The sequence below is a fragment of the Syngnathus scovelli genome, chromosome 2 (assembly GCF_024217435.2).
Source record: "Syngnathus scovelli strain Florida chromosome 2, RoL_Ssco_1.2, whole genome shotgun sequence".
Taxonomy (NCBI): domain Eukaryota; kingdom Metazoa; phylum Chordata; class Actinopteri; order Syngnathiformes; family Syngnathidae; genus Syngnathus; species Syngnathus scovelli.
In genome coordinates, this window is record NC_090848.1 from 21,568,424 (window position 1) to 21,589,952 (window position 21,529).

General features: G+C 39.8%; 2 protein-coding genes across 9 annotated transcripts; one reads left to right on the forward strand and one right to left on the reverse strand.

The window, feature by feature from the left end:
* The first annotated feature begins 173 nt into the window (after nt 1-173).
* Nucleotides 174-6,852, forward strand: zgc:154075 (uncharacterized protein LOC556929 homolog). 3 transcript variants are annotated; one of them, XM_049753525.2, is made up of 13 exons: nt 174-340; nt 1,142-1,226; nt 1,298-1,371; nt 1,445-1,504; nt 1,865-1,972; nt 4,226-4,282; nt 4,367-4,497; nt 4,565-4,619; nt 4,707-4,799; nt 4,865-4,999; nt 5,299-5,400; nt 5,479-5,640; nt 5,742-6,852. In XM_049753525.2, exons 2-13 carry the CDS (start codon nt 1,193-1,195, stop codon nt 5,871-5,873), a joined length of 1,143 nt encoding a protein of 380 aa, XP_049609482.1. In that variant the 5' UTR covers nt 174-340; nt 1,142-1,192; the 3' UTR covers nt 5,874-6,852. The 3 variants fall into 3 exon arrangements, with proteins under 3 accessions (XP_049609482.1, XP_049609479.1, XP_049609481.1); XM_049753522.2 differs by lacking the exon at nt 174-340 and adding an exon at nt 674-927; XM_049753524.2 differs by lacking the exons at nt 174-340; nt 1,865-1,972 and adding an exon at nt 674-927.
* Nucleotides 5,884-18,214, reverse strand: LOC125988387 (outer dynein arm-docking complex subunit 1). Of its 6 annotated transcripts, XM_068653153.1 has the most exons (16): nt 14,021-14,134; nt 13,799-13,939; nt 12,303-12,372; nt 11,901-12,000; nt 11,567-11,756; nt 11,369-11,485; nt 11,184-11,297; nt 10,969-11,036; nt 9,986-10,155; nt 9,719-9,832; nt 9,552-9,634; nt 9,297-9,465; nt 8,471-8,649; nt 8,267-8,370; nt 7,238-7,320; nt 5,884-7,154 (listed from the first exon to the last, which is right to left on the reverse strand). In XM_068653153.1, exons 3-16 carry the CDS (start codon nt 12,340-12,342, stop codon nt 7,129-7,131), a joined length of 1,557 nt encoding a protein of 518 aa, XP_068509254.1. In that variant the 5' UTR covers nt 12,343-12,372; nt 13,799-13,939; nt 14,021-14,134; the 3' UTR covers nt 5,884-7,128. The 6 variants fall into 6 exon arrangements, 4 of the variants coding, with proteins under 4 accessions (XP_068509254.1, XP_068509256.1, XP_068509255.1 ...); XM_068653155.1 differs by lacking the exons at nt 13,799-13,939; nt 14,021-14,134 and adding an exon at nt 18,105-18,214; XM_068653154.1 differs by lacking the exons at nt 13,799-13,939; nt 14,021-14,134 and adding an exon at nt 13,621-13,750.
* Between the last annotated feature and the right edge of the window lie 3,315 nt (nt 18,215-21,529).

Here is a 21,529-nt window from a genome sequence, read left to right on the forward strand (position 1 = left end):
GTAAATAGGCGCATTACCGCCATCAACTGTACTGGGGTTTATTTCACACACAATTTGATGGCAGGGGGAAGGTCCAGTTCAACTCGATTGTTTAGACTAAAAAATTGCAAGGAATATTAGCTCACGTTGTTTTAATATATTGTTTTTGTAGTTTGCACTTTGCCTCGTTATTATCTCTCGATATAAAGTACTAAGTACATTACAGTTGTCACAAATGGCGTCATGTGACCTTCGTTGTACGACTGTGACGAATTTAGCCGAAAATACCCGAATGAGATTTTTCCTCTGCGGTTTTTAAAGGCAGTTGATTGACATCACGAGTGCAATTGCCACATTCGTGGTAAGCGGTTTTTTGTTGTTGTTGTTGTTGTTGTTGTTTTTTTGTAATTACTCGATAAGACCTAAACTATTTTGATGCCATGAGTTTATTAACCCACAGGTACCAAACCATTAAATATATAAAGTATTTAGTGTCCGTTTATTTTGACGAAGTGTGTACATTTTAAGTATAAACCCCAAGAATGGTCACCCCGTCGGTGTTACATATTTGTTTGACAGTGTTGATTATTATTATTATTATTATTATTATTTACACTCAACAATCTCCTACACTAACGAAAATACGCGCAGCAGCTCCTGAATGCAACAGGGCGGGGCTTGTGACTGACAACTTCAAGGTTCTGTTGTTGTTGTTGTTGGGCGTGGTAATGTAGTTGAATAAGGAAGTCAGCGCAAATTCCATACGTAAAGTATCGATTCTAAAAGAACAAATACCAGTTAACGCTACTCAGAAGAAACCGCCTTGACAGGCACAGAGGAGTGCGGAACGTTAGCATGAGTCCACCTGTCCGGCTCATCGTAGTGGGAGCAGGTTGTCGAGGGGAGATCTACTCTCGCTATTCAATCATCCATCCGGACCGTGCGAAGGTACACCAGAAGACAAACCTTTTTAAATTGAGAGGTAGTTCTTAAGTAATTAATGCGAAAGGGCGACCAATTTGATACACATTGCTGACTTAACAAATGTGCTGAAATTGCTTATTGATTCCAATTCGATTACATCAGAGAAATCAACAGGGTGCTGGAGCCTGAAATAAAATCTAAAGCCGCAACAATGAGCTATGACACTATACTATTGCAGATTGTTGGAGTAGCTGATCCCAGAAAGTTTGCCCGCACTAAGTTCAAACATATGTACAAGCTTGAAGAAGAAAACCTGTGTGAAGGTGAGCATGAAGCACCTTGAAATCCTGACTGTGATGTGCCTTGTTCCATATTACATTGCTGCCTTTCCTAGACTGGCGCATTTTAGCTGAAAGAGAGAAATGTGCAGACGCTGTTATAATTTGCACTCCAGACAGCCTTCATAAGGTCAGTTATGCCAATATTCGTATCGGTGTCTTGCCACATCCCTTTTATATTTTAGTCTGTTTTTATGTTTCAGGAGCCTGCAGTGGCTTTTGCAAAGAAGGGCTACCATGTTCTCCTGGAGAAACCAATGGCCGTGAGTGATAAGTGAATGTTTGCTGTGGTCTCCAACTATCGTTTTTGTCGCACATCACAAACTCACTTGGGTCTGCTTTGTATGAATTTGAATTGCACTCCCAAAAAACAACATATTCAGGCTCATAAGCAAAAATGCTTTGATATAAACCTTGTGATTCCAAGGAAAATGCATTTTCTCTAGTCACCTGCATAATAGAACTCAGAAATAACAGTGAGGTTGTCTATACACATGAATATACCGGCTGAATTACTTATTCGTGTGAAATATAAAATAATGCACTCTGGTGGCCAAACGCTGCAATTTTTTCTTCTGGTGCATCTTGCTGTAATGTATTGCTGCACCTATTTGTGACTTCAGACAACAGCTGAAGATTGCATCGAGATTGTGAAGGCTTGCCGTCAGAGTGGTGTGATGCTGTGTGTGGGTCATGTTCTACGATACGATCCCACCTTCCGCAGGATAAAGGTGGTTTGATGATTGGAATTTCTCTCACTTAAAACATTTTCCAAGTACCGTATTTTCTGGACTATAAGTCGCACCAGCCGTAAAATGCCCCAAAAAGTGAAAAAAAAACATATATAAGTTGCTCCGGAGTATAAGTTGCATTTTGGGGGGCAATTTATTTGACAAAACCCCACACCAAAAACAGTCATGAACGAGCAACAGGCTAAACGATAGCAACAACAGGCTAAACGATAGGTATGCTAACGTGACAAACACAAACAAAGAGCTGAGAACGGGCCTGACGTAACATAGAGTGATTAAGGACAACTATTACATGAATAACATGTTTATAAAACCATCGGTGTCACTCCAATTCATTAAATCCATCGATCGTTCGATACGATAGCAACAGGCTAAACGATAGGTATGCTAACGTGACAAACACAAACGAGGAGCTGAGAACGGGCCTGACGTAACATATAGAGTGATTTAGGACAACTATTACATAAATAACATGTTTATAAAACCATCGGTGTCACTCCAATTCATTAAATCCATCGATCGTTCGATACAATAGCAATAGGCTAAACAATAGGTATGCTAACGTGACAAACACAAACGGAGAGCTGAGAATGGGCCTGACGTAACAGAGTTATTAAAGAAAACGATTACATGAATAACACGTTTATAAAATCATCGGTGTCACTCCAATTCATTAAATCCATCGATCGTTCTTTGTCAACAATGGGTGCGCGCGGCTGAGGGCGCTTGCACTTCAAAATATTCCACAGGCAAATTCCTCGTCCTTTGTCAACATCGCCGCGCGTGCGCCCTGACGTCAGCCTCGTCTTTATTCCACAGATCTAATATATAACTATATTGTAGCGTTAACAAAGTACAAGGATAGATGTGGGTTTGGTAAACGGCTCTTTATTAAACAAAACAAACTTCCAAGCGTGCGGCGGCGTGGACTTCCAGACACGAGAGCTCCATGGCATAGGATCGGGCGTGCGTAATGGCCATGTCCGAGCCCCATGCACCGTTCGCGGTCAGCCACTCGGCCGAGCGCCGGCCCCCGACTCAGTAGAGTAGGACCGGGCATGCGTAAAAGCCATAATAATTTTTCAAACCTTCTATGTCACTCCAAATCCTTAATTCCTCCAAACTCTTTGTCCTCCGTGTCACTTAGAAATGATCACCGCTAATGATGCCGGTAGTCCTTACGTGGGTACGTTTGTCCTTTATGTAAACAACCGCCGTGCCATGCCGTGCCACTGACGTCACTTGAAATAGTAATCCCTTGAGACATCACGGTTCTCCAAACTTTCTTTCTGCTGCTCGATTACTGTTTTCAGCTGCATATTTTACAACTTTAAGTTTGTAACCTGCAAAATATGAGTTTCTTTTTGGTGCCATTTTTCTTAAGCCCACCCAGTTGATGAGCCACGGCCAACGGTGAAATTTAGAGCGCCCTCATCCAGTTTCGTCTGAAAATATAATTTTTTTCAGATGTAGTTTTTTATTTTGTTTATTTGGTTGTTTTGTCAAAGTCTGCTTTATCGTCGATTTTTTTTCATATACCAAGACACACAAAGAGATTGAATAATTACGTTCCCACTATCCCTCGGTGAGATAGTACACATATGCATACAAGCAACACAAAAAAAAACAAGGCACAAACAATGAATAAATAAGAGTGTTGAATAAATGATAAATAAACAAATAATAATAAATAATAATAGTAAATGTAAGAGGAGCAAAAATGGAGCAAGTGTACATACAGCAGACAGTGGACTTGGATATGGTGCTTTAAAGTGTTAATTGCTTTATTTGATGTTTTCTCTATTTTTTATGTTTTGAATATGTTCAAGATAAAGATATAAAAGCATGTGAAGTGATCAACTATACTAAAAATAACATGGGAAGTGGTCAACTATACTTGTAAGTGATGTCTTAATGATCAAGTAAAAATTTGTGGAAAAAAAACATATATGTCGCTCCTGAGTATAAGTCGCCCCCCCACCCAAACTATGAAAAAAACCGCGATTTATAGTCCGGAAATTACGGTAGGTCTAAATCTGGGTATTGATTGTAGATTGAATACTGCTGCTGAGCTGGTTGGAAACCTGGGTAGGCAGGATGAAATTGAACTGATTAAAATTAACATGAATTCTTCAGTATAGTTTGAATCAATTACTGAATAATGCTATTCATTTTTGCCCCAAAATTCCTTTTTTTCATCTTTAAAAATTGAATTGAATCCTGTTTTTCCAGGAGCTGATTGACAGCAATGTCATTGGTGATGTGATCCACATTCAGCACTTGGAGCCAGTGAGCAGGATTAAAAATAAACTTCCACAAAATGTGTAATTGTGTATGCCTATACACACATACGCGATCCACCTCTCTCTTCAGGTCGGCTTTTATCATTTTGCTCATTCCTTCGTTCGTGGAAACTGGAGGAATGAAGCGGAGAGCTCTTTTTCTCTTCTGACCAAATCATGCCACGATATTGACTTGATACATCAATGGGCTGGAACACGCAGGTAAAACGTTCAAACACAAAGGAGGAAACGATGGAATGGATGACATTGCAGTTTTTTGTTCTTGCAGGTGTTTGAAAGTGACGTCATTTGGTTTCGTCAGCCACTTCAATCCAGAAAACAAGGTATTCTTATACTTTGGGGGAGCTTCAAATAAAGGATTGTTAAAATGCATTAAGTTTTATATGTACGTGTGAGATATGTTGCGTTAGCCAACAGGGGCTAGTGATCGCTGTTTGGACTGTTCAGTTGAGGACACCTGTCCATACTCCGCAAGCAAAATCTACCTGGGCAGAGTGAAAAAGGTGAGCATCGTAGGACATGTACATTTTGCATGCTTAATGTTGGTTTATCTCTATTTCCACTTTAGGGTCACATCGGCTGGCCAGTGTCAGTGATCTGCCCCAACTCTTTGCCAGACATCGAAACAGTAACTGAGGCACTGAGGACTGGACCGTACGGTCGATGTGTCTACGAGTGCGACAACGACGTCTGCAGCAATCAGGTTAAACCTTCTACTTGAAATGCTGATGTTCAATACTTGAAAATACTGTGATGTCTTTCAAGACATGAGTTATGCAGGGTTCAGGCAATTCCCCCCCCCCCCCCCCCCCCATTGCGAGGTAAAACTTTAGGTAAGAGTCCTGTGTGGTGGTGAAGTCAATTCACTTCACAGCAAGCAGCAGTTTAGTCGGATGTAAACAACACTTCGAAAAAGAGATCTCAGGTTGTGTTTATCCACTTACAAAGTCAAAAGGGTTCCTGCCCCTGATGATACGAATTGTCCTGTTGTTACTCCTCTAGGTTGTTAACATGGAGTTTGAAGGTGGTCTGACTGCAGCCTTTTCTATGGTGGCTTTCACTGAGGATATCTGCAAACGTAAAACAACCATCTATGGCAGCAAGGTACAAAGAACCTCGATTTTGATATATCACTCAAAATCCATTAGCCATCAAAATGACATCTCAAGTACCACTTTACAGGGAGAGTTGTCATTTAAAGACAACGAGATTCGTGTGTTCGACTTTCTGACCCAAAAAGCCACCAAATATGTAGCGAACGTGGGTTGCCCTGTGAAATTTGGCATGTCCGGACACTCTCAAGCTGATTACAGCTTGATAGACGCCTTCATTTCTGCTGTGACTGTGAGTTCTTTGATTCTCATGAGTCAGAACTGTTGTTTCCATTACAGCAGAAATCTCATGCTCAAAGAATTAATGTAAACATTTTGACTTTGTGCACACAGCACAATGATCCATCACTTATCACTTCTGGTCCTGAGGAGACACTGAGGAGCCACTTGCTGGTGTTTGAGGCGGAGCGATCACGACGGGAAAATAGGGTGATTCACATGGACCACTCTGGATCTCTTAAATAATACCATTGAGGAAAATAGTAATGATTTACTTCAGGATTATTCAGCAATCATGTTTGTACTTGAGTATACTTGGAATACGTTTGTGATCAGTATGTTATTATATTCTGTTGATGCTTAATTTGTTTGAATGTCAACTGGCTGTGACATTGATGTTGATGGGAAAATGTTTCAGATGTGCTTCATGAACCAGTTGTATTTCTCGACTCCTCGAGACGGCACTGATGGTTTAGTTTAAAAAATGACAAATCAGTGTGATTTCAGCCCAAAACAGACTGCCATCCAGAGTAGGGAAAAATACATGTGGTTCATGTAGCACATTAGAAGCTTCATTTTCCCACCATAGCATGCAGTCTCATATTGACCCAAAAGCAATACTTGAAGACTGTTAGATTGTACATGCATAGACAATGACTTTTTTGCACATAGACAATGACTTTTTAAGTGTATACCTGGTGACCCAATGAAGGATGTCTGATCTAGTCAAAGGTTCTGAAACACCAAGTGTTTTTTTTTTTTTTTTTTCATCTGTCATAAGGAATCGAAACATAAGATGTACTTACTCACTGCTGTTGGGCACTGGATATCCTCAAAGAAGTCAGATCCTGAAGCCACTCATTTCATACACTCATTAATCCATTTCCCCTCACTTTTCTTGTTCAGTATATTTTTCTTCCACCCTCAGGTGATATACATTTCCCACAGGACATTCAGAATGTCTTGATAATAAAAAATTATAGAATACAAATTTGAGGTTTTACTGTCCTGTCGTCTTGTTGCTCTTATCTTGCACATGCCATGTAATTGCAAGCCAATGGTTGAACTAAAAATAAATTGAGGTCTTCAAAAGCTACTCATGTCCAAGAATTCATAACCATCAACTTATTTTTAGTTCCATTGCCATCCACTCTGCTTCAAGTTGAAACTATATGCAAGTGTCATAACACAAAGTAACTGTGTTAATTAAAGATTGACAGATTCATTTCAAAGTCCAGAGGTTTTTTTTCACAGTCCAGTTTTGTGCTTTGACGGGCCATCGCTACGAGCACAATTCTGGAGAAGCAGTTTATCAGGGATCCGGTGTAAAACACTGACTCTGATCCATATTGAAAGTGAACATGTGCGTGAAAACTGCCGTAGTCCACATGGAAACATCTGCACATCAGGACCAGCCTCACTATTTGCCATCATCCAAGTATGAATGGCTAATGCAGAGCAGCTCATTGTTGGTGCATGTTCGATGCACAACACTAGACCCCTAGTCCTCGTGTTTTCTTTCTGAATCTGAAGACGAAACCCTAATTTTAGTGATATATGTAATCCAACATAAATAACATTTCCTGTCACTGGTCCTCTCATATACTCACCCACTTTTGTGCTGGCGTGGGAAGCCATCCTCTCATTTCCTCCTTTGCTTGCTGAACGACTGCCTTTCCGGGCTTTGTCCTCTCTGCATATCACATAATATACAGTACTTTCAATTTGTATCCCCCCTCCCCCCATGAAAATGATTAATAACACAAATTTTAGACAAATTTATCAGGGCAACTAAAAGACCTGAAAAATGCAAGGATTTGCACGTTCAAATTCTTATGCTCTCCTAGAGACTGGGAATGTTTATCTTTGGGTTACAGCTTTATACCAAAAATAAACACAACACCCCGTGACGACAACATGAACACAATTCACAGGTTTTGCATAATAATTTGTTGATGTACCTTTGACAACATTTACTGTAGAGCCTCAAGAGTTCTGTTCATTATTATGGTAGTGCTTTTATCTGCCAAACTGCATGGCCCAGCTGGTGCCAAGGTCTAACACCTCACCCCTAACCCTCAAATAATCATTTCATTTCTCATGTAAAGTCTAACAAAATATTCACAGCTTGGAAGCACATACCGCAGATGAAAAGGTTCCAGCATGTTTTTGCAAAGTATAGATGTCACAATGTCTTTGATAGTGTTCATCTTGATGACTATGATTGCCTTCACAAAGCGCTTCTCTTATTACACTAAAAAGTAATGTGCAACTGATCCAGCTGTTTCTTAGCAGGTCTTATAATCGCTAGTTGTTTTTTTTTTAGAAGATTGAAAAGGTTGTTCATCACAAGAATAGATTTTTTTCATTTTCACAAATAAGCCCTTCTTTCAACTACATGCTTTTCACATTAACATCTACTTTGCTTAAAAAAAAAAAAAAAATTGTAGATGTTCACATCATACTGAATGGACCCAGTTTGTTTAGTTTCGCCTGGTGATTTGTATATTGGTGTTTGAGGCATACCACTTTTGTTGTGCTCCACTCTATGGCTATATATATATTTACACTAACGTATTTGGTCCTTGACTTTTACATCTGGTTCTGATTTAATGAAGTAGGTAAGGAATAAGCCCTACTCAGGGGGCGGGGTTGAAGCTGCAGTGGACAGGTTGACTGCTGGGGTGTTCCCCTTCCCTCGAAATTGATCCGCTATGGAACCAAATCCATCACTAGCGAGGTCCTAAGGGTGAGAAGGCAGAGTAATATGATATTGAGCATTCTCCGTGTATACAAGAGGGTACACCAGAAAGTGTGACACGTCTTGTAACAAGTGCACATACACACTGTGTTAAGGTCTCCTGGAAGAGAATAACGGACTGCAGATTCAGGAACTCGCTGACTTTTTCCTCCACTAGCTTCAAGCATGCCGTCATATGATCATCCAGAGGTCCGTCGCAAGAGCTCAAAGTGCTGGACATGTCCATGCTCTCATAGCTAATGTCAAGTAATGTTTGGACACCTGGGAAATAACAATGTGAGTATGAGTAACTGCCTTTTCTGTATATTTTATATGCTTTTCACATTTTATTTCGTGTGCTCTAATGCTTTTTTTATTTTGATTTGCTTTTTGCACCAAAGGGAGCAGCGCTCAGATTTTGATGTACTGTGTACGCAATAAAGGCGATTCTGATGGATTAGGTGATGTGTCAAAATAAGCAGGTGGCAAAGGAGAGCATTCTTGGATATTTGTACAGTTATACATTCATCAATTTTCTATACTACTTAGCCTCACTGTTGGGGCGAGCTGGACTTTCTATTTAGCGATGCCTAGAGATAGGAGTGCCTTGATTGCATTCGTTTTCATGATACAAGAAATCAGTTTTGTCTTGAGATGCAAGAAAAAGCTCAAAATGCAAGTGCATTTCAGAGCATCACCACGAGATGACGGCAGCAAACTTTGCAACGCCTGACCATCAATTGACATTGGTTTTCTTGCAGGGAAAGGAACAATATAAAGCAATTGCTGGTGGTCAAGCAACATTAAGCTAGTCTGCCAGATACCAATTGTCGCATGCATGACAAAGCTTTTCATATCAGCCAAAAGCATTGTTCAGTCCTTTTACACAGTCTGCAACACACATCGGATGATTGGCTGCTCTGCTGTACCTTTTTTAAGCCTATTTACAATCTTTTCCAGGAAAGCAATTCGCTGTTTGTAGCCGCTCAGCTGCTCTTCAATCGTCTTTTGCTTGGTGGAAATGGCTGCCTGAAGAGCTTGGCGGTCCTGAGCTTGCTGTTTTTGCTCAGTAACAAAGAACTCACTCTCTTTGTAAAGCTGTGGGTGGAACAGAGCAAGCGCTGCATCAAGTCAAATGACAATTGAACTGAATTTTTCCATTGACCCAGTGTTGTAGAACTAACCTGAGCGATCTGATGCTTAATGTCCTCGATATGCCAGCGCTGACAGTTGACGTAGCTCAGTAAGGAATAGTTCTCCTCCTCCACTGATAAACAATAAATAAAACACAAAATACTTTATAAAGGAAAATCGCTACTTTGACTTCTCAAATTATTGAATTTTGACCTACATGCTAAAAAGTTTTCCACTAATGTATCCAGGTCACTCTCTCCCGTCTCTATCAAGATTTTCCTGATGGTATCTTCCAAATAAGTCAACCTTTCAAGATGCTCCAGCAGATCCTCTGTGGGAATTTTTAAAAGCATTTACCCTCAGACTTAGAGTATATGCTTTGTTATTTTCTATCCAGAAATATCATATTCACGTTGGTTCTTAGACAGATGAGTGCTTGTCTATTAAGCAGCCATCCATCCACTAGAGTATCATATAATATCACCTTTTTCACGGTCGGAGCCCTCATCACCGGCATTCTTGACATTGACCATAGCCTCAAGATTGCAGTGTGTGGCGATTTCATGCTCCAAGTTGGTTGTTGTTTGAGTGTACTGAGCTTCAAACTGAGCCTTTTGTTCCTTCAGCTTCTTCTGTTTTACCTGGATTGTAACGCTAAGGGTCGCCACATTGGTTAACGAACAGTCAAACGCTTTAAGGATGAAAATTAAACATTGCATCACTTATTTTTCCATCCCTTCATTGGTTCACTGGTGAGCTGGAGCTTTTCTCAACTGGCTTTGGGTACAAGTGCAACGAGGTGTACACCCTGGACTGGTGGCCAGTCTATCAGTCCAATATAGACCAGAGGTGTTGCAAAGTGGTTTACAGAAAGAACACCGTGTCATTTTTCGATAAATTGAACTGCTTTTGCCACATGTGTCCACTAGAGGTCACACTGACGCTAGGTTTTATTTACGTGAGCATGACTACCAACTCCATAGGTATTTTAAGACGATCCAATACTGTAATGTCTTTCAGCAGCTTTAGCTCAAAAGAGGTTGGTTTGCTGGAACCCCTTTGTGTTTTGTTCATGCCACAACTTTACAAGGCAGTGGGATAACTGCATCCTCTTTCGGAATTGCTCCCACTTCAGTTTGTATGGTGTGATGAGTCAATTGAAGGTTATCGCGCATGTGGGGAAATTCATGCAACTTTAAAATTATTTTTATATCTTAACACGGTTTCATAGAAGTTGCTTCCCCCCACATTGCAAAACGATAGTCAAATTGAAAACTAAAATTGTCAAAATTGTTAAAGAATGTTTGTTACAACCTGAATATAGGGGATTCGATGGACATTTAGCATGTGTAAAGAACAGTTCCTTCACTTACTTTTGGAAGATAAAAAAAATCAGATCAACTTGCATATGTGCACTTGTGGTTGAACAGGTAAAGAAACTACTAAGATGTAAAGATAAAGATTCACCTGGCGTTGTTGGCTTTAGTACACATAGCGCTCAAGTCAGAAATTTCCTTGCGGAGGGATTGCAACTCCTGGAGAAGACAACACGGTCATCAGCAAACATTTGTCGTTCAGAAGCAATTTTCGCATTCCTGCAGTGACAAACTAGAGCAATGCTAAACACAATTGCATAATGTATTTTACAGAAACATTTGAACAGGAGCTTTCACGGGACTGACCTTCCTCAGCTGAAGCTGAATTTGCAGGAACTCGCTCTTTTGCATCTCCAGTGTATCTATTTCCTGCTTTAACTGGCCGTTCCTAATCATCAGCTCATTGAAGCATATGTGACCCTTTAAAAAGGAATGTTACGTGACTGCTTTTGGCTTTGAACGCTGATAGATGCTCGTGATGAAGCACTGACCTTGTATAGTTTGTCCTCTTTCGACAAGATATCCTTGATGGAAGTGTCTTCACATTTTGCATTATGCGGTGCAGTCAGCCCCCTCTGTGCGACCAGCTTCCTCTCCCATTCTACAATCTGGAAAGAAAGCCAAAGGTGGTGTGTTAGCATGACACTGTGCAGCATTAAAGCAACTTTTTTTAGCATAACAGTTCTCACCTCCTTTTTGAAAGCCACTAGTTTGATTTTGTTCAACTGTAGCTCTTCCTCTATTTTCTCCTCATTGTTCAAAAGACTATTAAGATCTGACGTAGCATTGACTTCTTTCTTTTGGTTGGAATTACTATGAGCGATGGTGAGGATGTGTTGCATTTCGTCATGTTCAGTCTGGAGCCTTTGGATCTCCCTGCTGCTTATACATGAAAAAAGACAAATAAAATTGCACTTCAAGTCAACAAGAGGAGACTGAGTACTCGTGTTTTCGTGGGGCAAGGACACAAATGATCAATAAAAGTTGATTCGAATAAAAAGAATAAAAAAGTAACCCACTTGCCTGTCTTTCAGGAGGAGTGCTTGAATTTTGTCATCGTATGCCTGTTTGTCTTTTACAGCTTGACGATATTGTAGCTTCAATTTTTGTAGGTCATTTTCAGCTGCATTTAAAAAACGAAATTAATCATTAATCAATCAATTAATTTAATCATACAAAAGAATTGTTTATATGTAATTGTTTTTTGGGTGAAACAGATAGGGCAAAACTGTCTGGTACTACAGGTACAAGTCACAATAATGTACCTGGTAAAGGGACAAGCATATTTTTCTGAGAGTGTGTGATTATTTAAACATTTCTACATCGTTGTTGGTCCAGTATAATCACTGAGAATTGTTTTTGATAAGGCATTGTGTTTGTGAGCAATAAGAGCCACAAAGTTCCACCTTGTGCGATGTAACTTACGATTTTCTTCCTGTGATCGACCTCGGACAGATCGCCTCATGTTTCATGAGAATGAGAGCGCGTCTCCAGTCTGAGAAAGGACACAAGAGTCGACTAGATTAAAGTTTTTTGAAAACACTGCACTTTTGCATGACATATGCTCATCGTTTGTCTGTGCAAGAAATACATTTCAATGGGGCAAATTAATTACTTGAAATAACATGGCAAGATTATAATAAAAGTATCACATCTACATAAATACTATTTCATATTTACATAAAAGAGCAGGATGTAATCACACTAAACGTGACTGTAGAATATTTGACTGGAATAGTAGCACATTTACATTTCAACATTTTAATGTGACTAACTGCAGATAGATATTAGATCCCTCCATCTATTACGTATACATCCACAGCTAAAAACAATTTAAAGTCTTCAATGAACCTTATGTGCATGTTTGTGGAATGAGTACACACACGCACACACGCGTGCACACACACACACACACACACACACACACACACACACACACACACACACACACACACACACACACACACATACACACACACGGCAGTGGCATGCAAAATGGGCCAAAGCTCAGTGTACGAGAAGAGGTGAGTTGCGGAAAAAAACATGACAGCGCCCCGGGTCCCAATGCCCTGATCACATTTGGCAATTCTTGGCCAAGAAGAACATCAGCATGCTAGAGCAACCTCCCAACTCAAGTCATTCTCACCTCAAGGTCTCGTAAAATAACATGCACACAATATCCACAACCTTGCTCAACACACTCATAATACAAGCAGGATCAAGACTAAGTAAAAGTCAATATTTGGCTGAGTTTATGATGCAATTTTATTTGTCCTTGCTTCTACTTCTAGCTCATGCATCGATCAGAGATGACACTGTTATGCAAACTGCAATTGATTCAACTCATAATTTATGGCACAAAAGGATCGAAATCACGTCGTTCCTCAGAATTCTAAATTCTGTTTTTGATTTTGGTTTGCTTTTGCTTGTAGGATATTCTGAATGTGTTGAGCATGGTTGTGGATATGTGCAATTTATTTCATAAAACCATGATTGTGGATGGTATGATAAACAATGACTCCTCAGCCATGTTTTGTTTTTGTTTTTTTGTAAAAATGTAAATGTAAAAATAATGCAACTGACTTTGACAAGCACCAAACATTCTATTCTAGACAAATTCTTCAAACATGTGCTGTATTGCGATGAATCCTGGCCACCCCTAACTACCCTGTAGCTCAGTCCCTGCATTGCACAAAAAAACTAAATATCGCCTCAACAGCACCCAGACACACGTCCTACTCACAGGGCATTTGCCAGCTACGCCTGACGGCCATTCGGTGCTTTGCGATTATCGTCCACATCAAGCATTACTATAGAACATTTAGATTATGGCTATCTCTTTAGCTCTCTATCTATTTATCTATCGGGCTATCTATCTAACTTTAGTTTAATAAATGGGGGGGGGGGGAGTTGGTTTTGACCTGATGATGCTGCTTTGTCTCCCCCTGCAGGTTAGCTCAGGTTGCTAGCTCACGTAGCATCACGTCCAACAGTCCACGGAGTACACGTCCGCCTAGTCATTGTAGTGACGTCAAGGCTAACGTGAGGCTAACGGTAGTCGGCTTCGGCCACAAAAAGAAAACATTTCCAGTTACTAGTTATTGTTTAGCTCGTTAAGGCGGGTTATTTTCTTGTTAGCTCACGCTGTACGTCGACGTTAAGTGAATGGTGTTCATAAATGCGGTCGTCATGTCCAAGCTCGGTGGCTGCTCCTGTCGTGACGTCATGCGGCGGCTGTGTACTCACTTCCGTGTTTATTACACAACACTATGATACAGAGCTCGCGGATGCATGACGTAATTGGTCACATTCTTGAATTTACTGTGCGCTAATAAAAGGATTGCTTTCTCTATGTATCTATCGGTGTCAATCTATTTATCTATTTTTTTCAAGGGCTCACGTTTATCTCTACTGTACCTATCTACCTAGTACCTCCTAATTATACTTTTTTTTTTAAATCAGGCACTATAATATAACCGCCCATAATAATAAACACACAAAAAACGATTACAGTATTACATTCAACATATTGTAACTCACTGAAATTTACAACTAAACTACAGTGTAAGTGTAGGACTAAGTGCAAAAAGAATCAGTATAAAAAATAAATATTAATTATAACAAAAAGTACATTGAGGACGTCTGTCCTGCACGTAGGATGATAGTGAAGTGAATGTTGGGAGGTGTCGTTTTTAATTGCTGTCAAATGATAACGTAATCAACAGCACATTGTTAGTGGGCCTTAATAGAACACATTATGTCTGACTAATATGTTTTTCTCTGTGCTCAGGTGGATCATTTTTTAGTAAAAACTTTTTATTTGCAGAGCTATTGAAGTGTCAGTGAGATATTTGTGTTTGATGATGTTGTAGCTCTCATTTAGGCTATTTTCTTAATTTCAAATTCACATCTCTTATGAGTTTGAAATAGACATTTGAACAGAATATAGTATACTACGTATAAAACCTGGAAGATACACTAAAAATAGAATTACTTTTAGGAAGAGGCTCCGCTGGTGTACAGTGGCAAAAAGGGTGTGTACTACAATGATGTCATGATTGAATCACCGCAAAATCAGTGCAAACTTTGACCCGATGCATGTTTCGGCTGACACTAGACTGTCCTGCAGTCAAATCTGACACAAGTACAGTACGTATACCCTACGTGCACGTTAAGACAGAGCTAAAGGTCAAACTGGAGTTGTCTTATCCTTAACGGAGTTTCAGTCCTCACAACAAAACAGACGCACACAAGTGCCTGATTTGCTCCAGGAACTTGCACTGAGTCACAAGCTGTTTTTTGAATGAGTCAACTGTCAGAGAGTCCCGCCCCCTGCTGCCCTCCCTCGCACACAGGGGCACATGCTGCCCACGCTTTTAACGTGGGCTTTAACCTCACGATGGCATCACCTCCTCCCTCTTAAGTCAGTTATGACACATCAAACAGCCCAGAGCAATGGATCTTCATTGACTGGTGCGGTTAATTCCATTCACCTTAGTGTTATAGCAAGGTTTCAAGGAAAAAAACCTTTTGATTTCTTCCTCGTAATCTGTTACTCTTCTTTTTCTAGCGACATGCTGTGACGAGTGGCAGCGTGTGGTGATTTTCAGCTGAATTAATCATCCAATAATAGTTCTTGCTCATGGTGACTCAACAGGAAATGATGGAGCAGGACTAGGGCAGACGAAAAAACTGGAGTAGAGGGTGGAAGAACGAAAGGAGAAAATACAGGGAAAAGGAACTGCTTACTTTGTCATGGCCTAGGATTGTGAACTATGCAGCGGCGCTGAGCAAGAAACGCACACATACACACAAACACATAAATTCTTCCGTCGCTAATAAAATGCTGTGCAGTCAGAGATGACCTCATTCTGTGGAATATAGCGGTCCAGGGGTCATATGCCATGTCTTGATGGTCTGCAAAATAATTTGTTATACATTATGTTGTGTGTCCCTACATAAGGTACATTTGACATGTGCATCAAGAAAGCAAACATATTAAACCAATTACGCCTACCTACCTTTAGGTGTCTAATAGCCCTGATATGATTTTGATGTGTCATTGTTTTAAAAAAAAAAAAAAAACTCACATCCTGAATAATCTTTTGGGGTTTTTAAGGGGGGGGGGGGTAAGGAACATAGTAATGACATCCTGTTTTGGTGAACAAAAGGTAAGCTATTTTAAGAATACACCTTGCTTTTAAGATAATAATGGCATCTTGTCCAGAATACAAGTAGTTCAAGTTGTATTACAAGACTAAAGTTGCATTTTTGGAATGCACTTTTTTTTTCCAGACTGTCAAAGGTTTTCTTTGACATATATAATAATGTTATGTATGACTTTATTTTGGAGAAATCAGACTGACGTATGTCTTTATCTTGTATTTTTTTCCCAGACAAAACACATCTTTGTACATGTTACAGTGGTCACAATGTACAGTGCTGAACAATTGTACTGCGTCATACTAAAAGTTATTCATGCTCTGGAAAATTAGGATAGTTTGACATTTTTTTCCCCTTGAAGCCAGCGTTCAAAGGGACCATCAATCCTCGGCTAGTCCTCCTCCTCGTCGTCCTCCATGTGGCAGTTGATTATTTGATAACTGAGCTGTATCCCCTCACGCTTTGAGGTCAAAGGTCATGTTGCAAAGCCCACTCAGATATCCGAGGAGTTTTATTATTTCCTGGTTCTTCCTACTTGCCAGTGTCGATCACAAAAAGAAAAAAAGCATTTTAATCCCTGCATTAAAAAAAGTGGCAGGTTCTTCAAATCACGGTCTGTCGTAAGGGGCAACAAAATGGGGCAAAATTAAGTTCATATATGATGAAGAAAAAGGCTGTGCAGTTTGAATCAAATAATTATTGTTCCATGTCAATGTGACAGAAGTTGTGGGTGGGAAGGAGCATACAGAACTTGGGGGTTTCTCAAGTGTTGGATGATGCCGCACCTAGTTTCACCATTTTGTAGCCTGGCAATTCACATTATTCATCAATTCCATACATACACTAACACAATAAAATAAATGTGTGTGCTTTCTTCAGGTTCACTTTTACAAATAACACACACGTATTTCTTATGAAGCCTTAAAAGACTCAACATTGGAAAAGAAAACTATTTGCGCTTTTTATACAAATTTAGGCACATTGGGATGAACAGCAAGGAATTCAAGCATAACGGGTAGACTGAAAACAGCAGTCTGGCTGTAATTACTATTACATGTTTGTACACAGCTGGTTCTTCTATAAGGGAATTCCCCATGACACCGTGTCAGCATATCAACTGAGCACAGATGCATTTACCATGAAGCACGAATGTTAACACAAACATTTCCTTCATCCACCTTAAGATGGAAGACAGATACAGTGCAACCTCTGAAGTCTGAACAAGACTGATTTGTTCTTTTGTCTGGCAGTACTAAAAAGATCTACAGTGTATTATCAACTTTTAGTGAAGGATCCAATTTGTCTATATGCGTGAATCGCTATTTGTCGCTAGTTTACATTGGGGTAGTAAAATTGCCACCTGGCAAGAAGTCTCTCACAGATTGCAATTCAGCACCATACTTATACGTCTGTCACATACACTCAATTACAATTTACGCTGCCCACAGAAAGTTTCTAGAAACAAGATCCCCAGCAGACGGCCTGCTACCAACACCACTGACGAAAACACCAAACACAAACCCAAGGAAAGTCTATTCAGCGGATACTTTGGAGAGCTGTAAAGCTCTCCCGGTACTGACTTCATGTTCCAAGGGTTCAAGCAGAAGTTTGTGACTCTCCAGGTGGAAGTTTGCTGTTTTCATCAGTGGTCTGTCCCATACGTGGCTTGTCAAGAAAATATCCTATATCAGGGACATCTTGGTAAGCATCATCTTGCAACAATGTTCCAATGTCAATGAGCCGTCACGTGCTTGCAAAAACTGTAAAACCGAAGCTGTTAAACGGTGATGGCTTCACATCTGTCCAAATGATAACTCATATGCAATTTCTTAAGAAGTGTTTTGTGTCCCTTTAAAACTGCAAAAGGACTTGATGGGCTCAATTAAGCACCCTGTAATTAAATTTACACTTCCCATGGTAATAATACACAAGTTCCTCATAAAGTTCCTAGTTATGGAGGAAAGTTCCTGCTGTCAAAATGTGCTAATAGGCTGGTTATCTATCATAGATAACATATCATACCAAACATCCCACAAATCTGCACCTGCAAACATTCCCACTCACCAATGCCAAAAGACTCTCAGCAACTCCAAACCTGGAATTACAGTTCATGAAAAGAAGTCCTTGTTTGGCATAGTTTTGTACAGTTACTCCTTCATAGCAATGCCTCCTATCTAAGAAAGCTCACCAAATGTGGGAGTTGGCTTTCTGACTGAACTGACAGCTGTGAGGGACACAGAGGCTCTCAGAGCAGGAAATGACTTGACCTCCACCAGTGGGAGATGGGCCCGCCCTGACAACAACCTCCACAGCTCTGAACATCCTGGGTCACAAGCGCCCACAGAGGAATGATGTCCAATGATATAGATTTTACAGTGTGACATTTACACATTTACATTTTAGGCACACTGTTTTCCCCTTTATTTCAAATTCATGTTTAATGCTGATTAATGACCAAATGGAGCATTTCCTCCTTAAGCCACACCCCAAACCTCTGGCTGCCCAGTCACAGCACAGCACAGAACAGAACAGAACAGATGTGTGTGACACTATAGTCATGAAAGATTAATCAAAGAGAGATTTTATGACTCTCCTATTGCCATTCATCCATCTATTTTCTATACAGCATATCCTGTTCACTGTAACAGGGAGTTTGAGTCTATCAGAGCTCATTCAAGATTGGCGGACAACACCCTGGACTGGTCGGAAGTCAGTCACAGGTCACCTTTACTGTTTGGATAGACAACCGCTGTCCCTCGTTTGGCCACTGAGTGCATGGGAATTGAACCCATGCTAGATGGAAGTCAGGCCAGATAAGAACCACACCATTAGTGAACAAATCAATGCGGGATCTGCCTGAAGGGTTGCAACACTGCAACATCAACCCTATTCATTCACCCATCAATGGTGTTTGGCATTGCTTGTTGGTTAGCATTAAGTTAAACTGATTAAGCAAAAGTTACTGTATGTGGTTGTTTTTAAATACTCTTTGAGTAATTCTTTATGTTTAATAATAATAATAATAATACATTTTATTTGTAACGCACTTTACATTCTATGGGAATCTCAAAGCGTTAGGATGTGGATGTGTGGAACAGGATGTGGAACAGGATGTGAAACTAACGCTGAGTATTTGAGCAAATGGAGTACTGGACCAGGATAACAAGTGATTGCAGCAATAATGTTCATTTGATAAGTTTACGCACACAGCATACGTGTGTGTAAAAACCACTCCTTGATATAGTATGTGATGGTTTTATTGCCGCAGGATCAGTGGAAAGGATGATCAAAATGGATGGGAGCAACTGTTCACTGAGTCATCTGGTATCTTTTTTTTTATTGATTTATTTGATCTGGAGTTCAGTGGCCCAGTGTTCAGCTCTCTCTGGAAGAACGTTTCACATTTGAATCTGTGCCTGTTGGGACCTTTCTGTGAAGAGTTTACATGTTCTCTCTGTGCTTTCTTGAGTTTAGTGCTGCTTTTTTCCCACTGTCCAAAAACATGGATGTTAGTGACACTGAAAACCCTGTGAGAAGGAAATTGTGAGTTTTTAAAAAGACAGGCTAATTGTTTCGAGATCATGTATATTATTGTTATGTTATGTTGCGGGTCAATGTGTGGCGACCCTTTTAAAAGTGTACAAATAAACAAAACATTTTCTTTAAATCAGATAAAACTTTTTGTGTTGGGAGGGAAAAAGAAAGAAATGATCAATGAGGAGAGTTGTGAGAATATGGCAGCAAAAAAATTCAATAGCAGATAAATGATCAAAACCTGTTTGCACTGATTTCATATCTCTTTTGATTAGACAGCCAAAAGTAGTTTGCTACTGTTTTTTTTTTTTTTTTTTTTTGCATCCACTTTTCCTGATTTTCAGAACTGGGACAGATTGAGGTCAGTTTGAAATTATGTACAGTTTAAACAGTGGAAACATAAACACACAACTCATATACAGTTCTACATATTTGCCTTTGGGAGACATTTCAGGATGGACCTAAAATGCACTTTAACCTTTATCCTTGAACCTGATTTGACCTTCTGTAAAGTTTTGTACATTTACGTAACTGTCATTGCATAATCTGTTTCTGTTATTTCTGCACAACTTTATGCTCTGTACAAGGAGCTGAATGGCAAAATACACAAGTTCTATTTGATCCATTAAACTACCAATCCATTTTCAAAGTCATCTACTGCCTTTCTGTGACTGTTCCTATTGTTCTGCATCTCTGTTGAAAACTGCTGATGACACATGACATGCTCACCTCCACCAACCCCTGAGAATATCCAATAGGAATTACTGTTGATCAATTGTTTGGTGTCGTCATGTTGTCATTATATCAAAATGTGAACAGCCAATGAAGAGGACTGATTCACTATCAATTGAACCAGGAAATCTACTGGTCAATTCACACAGCTGGTGAATTTAGAATATATTACCACGGGAATGACATCGATAGCTGAAAGGGGGACTCTTTTTTTTTTTTTTAAACATTTGAAATATTTTACAACCAATCCCATTATTTTTATTTCCATTTATTACACAATTGTAGTGCCCCTTACATTTGTCATAGTACAGTCAGCCATTCCACTGGCTCGGCCTTGATAGCTAGCTAGATGAGTAAAGTGGACTGATTCACGGAAGGGTATGTTGACGTTTCTCAAGGTAAATAGAGCTGAACTGAAAAACAAGGAGTGTTTGTTTGATGGCGTAGGAGGATCGATTTCTGTGTCAGAAGTTTGTCCATCAGTCACGTACGCATATGATCAAACAACAGGATGGGTATTTTTCCACCCAGAAGTTATTCCTCTATGTCATGCATTATTCCTTTATAAGGACTGAAACAAAGAACAACTTCACTAAAAGTCACGTCTTGTATTTGCAGTGTCGCAAGGCACCTACATAAGATTTTCACCCAGGTCACTTAAAAATAGCTTAACTGCATCGTGGAGGGCAATTTCCTGTCAACCGTTACACAAGGATCACTACTAACCTTGCCACTGAACTGTTGCACAGTGTTTGGGGATCCACAACTCATTTTCACGAGTGGCAGTCTGTTGACAATTAGTTGTGGTGCGATTTGAAATTTGAATCGCAGTTGAATAGCGTTGCAATGTTCCAGATGTAACAGCCAATAAAAAAATGCCATGTTGTCATCACATGGGCTGTTGCAAAAAAAGTATCGTTTTGAGTATAAAGTGAGATCCAGTTGCCAAGCCGTAATGTACATAAATACTGTATACTGTATGACAGTAATATCATAATATATTTCTAATTTGTACAAACTGGTGCTTTTTTTATTTTGTGCAAACTGTTACCGAAATACATGTGTGGACTCAATAAATTTGGGTGCTTATTGGCAAGAGCCTTTTGAATACGCACACACTCCTCTCACAGTTACAGATGACAGCACAGTCCACAAAAGCACATTGTTGTTTGTGGCTCATTAAAAAGAGTAGCACCTCAAAATGTTGTTCCCTGCTAAGACCA

Coding starts and splice junctions, on each gene's coding strand:
- zgc:154075 (XM_049753522.2), top strand. CDS start 835: ATGAGTCCACCTGTCCGGCTCATCGTAGTGGGAGCAGGTTGTCGAGGG. Junction 4,498..4,564: donor CAATGGGCTGGAACACGCAG/GTAAAACGTTCA, acceptor TTGTTCTTGCAG/GTGTTTGAAAGTGACGTCAT. Junction 4,800..4,864: donor ACCTGGGCAGAGTGAAAAAG/GTGAGCATCGTA, acceptor TTTCCACTTTAG/GGTCACATCGGCTGGCCAGT.
- LOC125988387 (XM_068653155.1), bottom strand. CDS start 12,342: ATGAGGCGATCTGTCCGAGGTCGATCACAGGAAGAAAATC. Junction 11,037..11,183: donor TTCAGCTTCAGCTGAGGAAG/GTCAGTCCCGTG, acceptor TGTCTTCTCCAG/GAGTTGCAATCCCTCCGCAA. Junction 7,155..7,237: donor CCACGCCAGCACAAAAGTGG/GTGAGTATATGA, acceptor TTTCGTCTTCAG/ATTCAGAAAGAAAACACGAG.